At 35.4% G+C, this 6,038-nt stretch overlaps 1 protein-coding gene across 1 annotated transcript; it reads left to right on the top strand.

Moving 5' to 3' along the window:
• Positions 1 to 808: 808 nt before the first annotated feature.
• On the top strand, positions 809 to 4,373 carry LOC109923936 (transient receptor potential cation channel subfamily V member 6-like). Its single transcript, XM_048604610.1, has 4 exons — positions 809 to 875; positions 3,362 to 3,630; positions 4,031 to 4,140; positions 4,229 to 4,373. Exons 1-4 carry the CDS (start codon positions 809 to 811, stop codon positions 4,371 to 4,373), a joined length of 591 nt encoding a protein of 196 aa, XP_048460567.1.
• The last annotated feature ends 1,665 nt before the right edge of the window (positions 4,374 to 6,038 follow it).

Below are 6,038 nucleotides of genomic sequence, written 5' to 3'. Positions count from 1 at the left end.
AATCTAGGCCTGAAACGTCAGCCTTCCTGCTCCTCTGATGCTGCTTGGCCTGCTGTGTTCATCCAGCTCTATACCTTGTTATCTCAGATTCTCCAGCATCTGCAGTTCCTACTATCTCTGAGCTATTTTATTGTTGTTGATTGATGGGTAAGTGTTGGCCAGGACTTTAGAAAGTACCTCCTCCCCTTTGTCGACTTGAAAGAGCAGTAACAATATCATTTGAATGTCTGACTGAAAAGACAATACCTTTCACAGTGCAGGACTTCCTTCTGCTGCATTACAGTGATGTTGAATCCACAACACATACTCAGTGAAGAGTAATTCTAATGAGCCAAGACAGAATACCTATAATGATTCCATATTGAATAGATATATATGATGTCTCATGGTTTTCCATGATTTATTTCTTTTATTGCTTCCATGCTTAAGCATTATATTTTCTGGAAAGACAGGTGGGAAGACTACTGCTAATTTTTGTAAAATTATATCTATATAAAATAATTAAATTACTCACCCAAGTTTGACTTTGTGATTGATCATGATGCATCTTCCCATTGCTCCAGGGTTTGTTACTCCCTTTTAATTGCTGTGGCTGTTATCATGAGAATCCATGCTGATGCTGGAGAAGCAGTTCCAATCTCCTTTGCTTTGATCATTGGGTGGTGCAACACCATCTATTTTGCCAGAGGTTTTAAAACATTTGGGAAATTTTCTATTATTATACAAAAGGTAAGAAAACAGGCTGAAGTCATTTAGTAAAGTCTGTTAGGAGCTATAGCCTAATGGGCCAGAGTTTATGGTCAAAATTATGGTAACGTTAACAGCCCTCGCCATTAAGGATATTCAAAGTACACAACAACTTCAGACGAGAGAAGGTAAATGCTTAAAAGGCTTAAATGTTGTCTGAGATATATCACTTTGTTTTAGATTCTCAAAAACAGCACCTCAAATAGTGTGACATTCCTGCACTTCAGCGATAATTATGAATTAAATTTGCCTGAAAGTTAGGATTTGTCCATTTTAGTCTAAACAAGTCTTCTAATGGTGTAATAAGTCTTAATCATAGCTGAACAACCTGTCTGGTATTGTAAATTAATTATTAAAAGTGTGGACTCCCATTCACCATATTTTAATTACAGAAATTTATATTTACATTTTTCTCTCATGCTTGCTTAATCCATTCATTCTTTCTCTTTCATTGCTTTGATCCTTACTTCATTTGATATTGAATTCACTATTCTAAGTTATTCTTACTGGTTCAAACTCTACACTGTCAAATACTTAAAGATACATACAGCTGTCTATAAAGAGCTTGTATTTCTGTAACAGTTTTCACAATTTCAGTGTATCTAAATATTTCTGAAGTGTGGTCACTGTTGGAATATAAGAATCATGGCAGCCAGTTTGTGCATGGTTCCTACAAACAACAATGTGGTAGGGACCAGATAATCTGCTTTTTGATAATTGAGGACTAATATTGGCTGGGACAGTGCAGAAAACTCTTTTGCCCTACTTTGAAATAGGGCTACGGGAGTTTTTTTTAACATCCACCTAAAGACAGTTTAATAAAAATATATCCAACTGAGGAGATAATTAAATTGATCCAAAGGTTAGCATATTAGAGAATGTCACATGCCCTTATTAGCAAATACTATAGTTTGGCTTGAGCCCCCAACTGTGTTGTTCTTGAAAGATAAATTGTATGAATGGAAGCAAGCTGACAGCAATTATTTAGCACCTATGTTATTCCTGGAAAATGACTTTTTCCTTTAATTTATTGTGAAATCTCTTCTCTAAAAAAGAACCACGAGGTTGACTGAAGCAATCATTTTATTTATTTTATTTTATTTTATTTACCATTCTGGGAACTTTTCTCATCTGTCATGTGCCACTTGATAGAAACATGATGCTCAACCAAGCAGGAGGTAGGAATCAATTCTTGAAACTCATTGATTTGATTTTATCCAATGGCAATAAAGCCAATAAAAACTCAACTGAAGTTTTTCTTCTGCTGAGGACAGATGCACTTTGCATGACATGATAGGAAGCCTAAAGTGATCATGGTACTGAAATAAATATATGGCAGTGTCTAATGAAGAAAACAGGGCAATGTCTTCAAAGGAAATTTTCATTTGATCAGTTTCCTAAGCCCTCAAAATCATGCTTGACCACTGTTTCTTTGGGGCAAGAGGAGGAATGGGGTGAATCAGAAACATGGAGATAGAAACATGTCTGCCAATTTGAATCAAGGCTCACTGGTGGTGAGCAATGTTCCCTTTATCACCAGTAGTAAAATTAATTCCATAAATGTTGTGAGTGTTTTGAATTGTTGCAAATTCAAGCAAAGATCAAATTTATTTTTGTCTACTAGAAAAGTATTGACAAACTGCAATTAACAAACTTATTGTTGAAACAATATATTTCTAAGAATATGTGGTGAGACCTAAGAGTTCCATTCTGGGCATTGTGTTGGTGCACTTCAATTTTTGTAAATTTGTTTACCTAATACTTTCATTATTGGTGAGAATAGGTAAATATGCTCTTCTTTGGCGATGAAGAGAATTCATTTAGAGTATCAGTTTACGTATGTATCATTTATTCTTGCATTCTTAATGATTTAAATGCACTCAGCCATCTTAGATGCTGAGAGAAACACAGCAATTGTCCCCAAGTAATATATATTTGTATATCTTCATTTCCTTACAGCTAATATTTGGAGATTTTATGCATTGGTGCTGTCTGGTATTTATCTGTATTATTGGATTTACCTTTGGTATGTGTTTCATCTGAATAAATATCCATTTGTAACTTTTTCTAATAAAAATAGTATATCAGCTAGAAAACGTTTTGGCCTGGTTTTATAAGTTAAACTCTTGCTGCTGGTGAAGAAGTAGTTTAGAATAGGAGAACGAATGCTCCTCCCTACATCAAACTTCCGTATTTAAAAAGAATAGTCATTTTAGTTGCAGGTTTTGATGCACATCTCCAATGCTTGCTCATTATAATGCTCTAACTGCCACATTGTGGAGATGGGAGAACCAATTTTGATAATAAACCATTTTCCACTGTTTAATTTTAAGTTCCCACTATTTTTTTCTAGAATCTTTGCTCAAAATGTTAAAATATATATGATGTGATGTTAGTTAGTATCAACAGTACTTTGACTTTAGGTACATATATGACTATAGTAATCTGAATCTAGTTTAATTAATGCTGATCCTGGGTATATCTTACTGCAAATCAATAAATTGTTCTAAAAGAATAAATGAAATAACATTTAAGATACTGCAGTGCTTGTGGAAGTTTTAATTGATAAGCTCCATGTTTTCTCAAATGACTTTGTTTCATTTCTTTCCTCTAGCGTTTTACCTGATGTTTCAGACTCTGAATTTGGCAGATTATCCATATTTTAGGGATTTTTCAATGACATTGCGCACCATATTTGAGCTGATGATGGGATTGATGGATATTCCTCTTCCTTATAACAAGCCCACTCCCAACAATATCTATATTGCCTATGTCATGTTTATGTTGTTTGTATATCTCCTGCTGCTAAATCTGTTGATTGCAATGATGGATGATACATACTGGAGAATTGCACCAGAGACAGAGGAGTTATGGAAAATACAGGTAAACTCTGCTTTCTTTTAACATAGTTTATTAGCCACAACAATTTAAATGAAGGACAAGCAGATAATGTGATCAGGATGGAGATAATATAATTCATACTGAGACATTGTGCCACTTGCTTCTGGAATATACTACCTTTGCATTAAGTGCTATCATTTTGTGGCTGTATAGGATGATATGATGAAACACATTTCTTCAAGATTGCAGTAACTTGGCACACTAAATCAGAATTATTTAAACAGTAGGAGAAACGCTAGCTCATATTTTCTGCAAGGTTAATCAGAAGTATTTTTTCCCCAATCTCTGTGCTAGTATACTATAAAAATCTCTACAAAACATTTGGATTAACTTGCAGCACAATGCTTTTTCTTGGTTATTACTTATCAGTTTTCCTTCCCAGATTGCAGCCACCATACTGCTTCTAGAGCAACGAATGCCAGCATTTCTGAAGATCCGCTCAGGAGTTCCAGGAAGATCTCTGGGTTTTGATGATGACAAGTGGTATATTGGGTAGTTAGAAAATTATATTTCAAGATTTTTCATATTCATACCTAAGTCATAAATGTGTTTTCTTTATCTAAACTGTGTTTTTATATAGGGTTGAAGAAATTCTTCCTGAGACAGAAGGAGGAGCTGGAATAAGCACACAGAGATATTCACAAAACATAAGATGGGACGTGGTTAGAAGAAATCTTGGAAAAATCATAAACATGAAAGATTCTTCTGAATCTACCATTTTATAGGAAACAACAATAGTGAATTAATGATCTGTTTCTCAAATGAACTATGTTTGATCAAAATTGCTAAACCTTTGATGTAAGTTATTTCCCATATAAAGGGTAAAAAAAATTGAAACCAGTTATTTCCCCTAAAAATATCATATAGCTCCTCAACTATGAATAATCTTAGTGGAGTTATCTTTCACATTTTATAATTCAAAGAGTAAGGCCTGTTTTCCTGAGAATATTAAACTTTTAGCAAACTATCTGTTGGAACCATTGGTCCTGAAGACAATGCAGTTGGACCTGAAAGCTGTAAGTGGCAATTTACTTTGTTTTGCCATGAAGCCATTTTACATAGGAAGTGTTCTGAACATCTGAACAAATTAGACATTAGTATCTGGAATCTCCACAGAAATGATCAGATAGCTGTAGAGAAAGCTTTTATTGTAATATTAAACAGTCTCTTGGGAAATCTAGGCCAAAAGGAGCAAAGGAGATAAGTTAAACTAGGAAACTGATTTCAAGTTGGACTTCCATGGAATCTCTCTGGTTTTCAAAGACAGACAGGATCCAATTTCAGTATGTCAACCCCTATTCCCAATGCCCTCAATTTTTGTCCAAATTGTATAAAGGTGTGGGTTGTTGCAGATTGCAAATTGACACACTACACTCCCATCCTGGCTGGCTCCACTTAGAGTCCTAGTCCTCCACAATTTTCGTGGAGTCAGGCGTATTTTCAAGGAGTTCTGAATCGTTGAACCTTCAAGATGTTGTGAACCACATTCTGGATATTGTAACTTTTTGCAAGGTAAGTTCAAATGGTCTCACCCATGACACTCCCCACCCCTCTACCAATGTATGTCCGTTCATCCACCCACCATAGTCCCTCAGCAGCTCCCAGTGTACCTATAGGCCCTTATTCACATGCCCATAACCCTGCATAACCTCTAGACCAAGCAGTGATCAAGACCCCAATCAACAGTGTACATTCTGTGCAAAACCAATGAAACCTATAGTACCAATGTCATGTGTGAAAAAAACCCTAAAAGTATCAGTTATTAATTCATTACTTTCTGGAAATACTGTTTTTACCACTACCTGTAAAGATGCCAATCACTCAGAATTTCAAAGTATGAATTGTGGAAACTGCAAACACTTGACACGTTCTCTCACATAAATAAACATTGAACAATTGAATAAAAAACTATGAGAGAAGTCTACCAACCAAGCAATGACTTTTTTCTGGGTAGTGTTGTTTTGCAAAGTTAGTAGAAGATGTCTGGACTCTCAGCTAAATCTTACCAGGCAGTCCTCTATTTCTCCTGACGAATGCAAGATTCAAAAGCTTTAGCATGCCCATCTTTTCTGAAATATTCAAATATTTTATTAATTCATAGGATATAGCTATTGCTGGCAAGGCCAATACTTATTGCCCATCCCTAATTGCCCTTGAGAAGTGAACCAAACTTGCAAACCACTATAGTCCATCTGATGTAGGTACATCCATGGTGCTGTTAGGAAAGCAATTCTAGGATCTTCACCAGCTACTGTGAAGGAACAGTGATTTGGTCACATGTTACAATGGTGTACAGATTGGAGGGGAACTTGCAAGTGATAATGTTCCCATATATCTGCTATGCTTATTCTTCCAGGCAGTAGAGGTCTCAGGTTTTGAAGGTGTTTTTG

Source organism: Rhincodon typus, chromosome 13 (genome assembly GCF_021869965.1).
Source record: "Rhincodon typus isolate 14 chromosome 13, sRhiTyp1.1, whole genome shotgun sequence".
Classification (NCBI taxonomy): domain Eukaryota; kingdom Metazoa; phylum Chordata; class Chondrichthyes; order Orectolobiformes; family Rhincodontidae; genus Rhincodon; species Rhincodon typus.
This window is presented reverse-complemented; position numbering and strand designations above follow the sequence as displayed.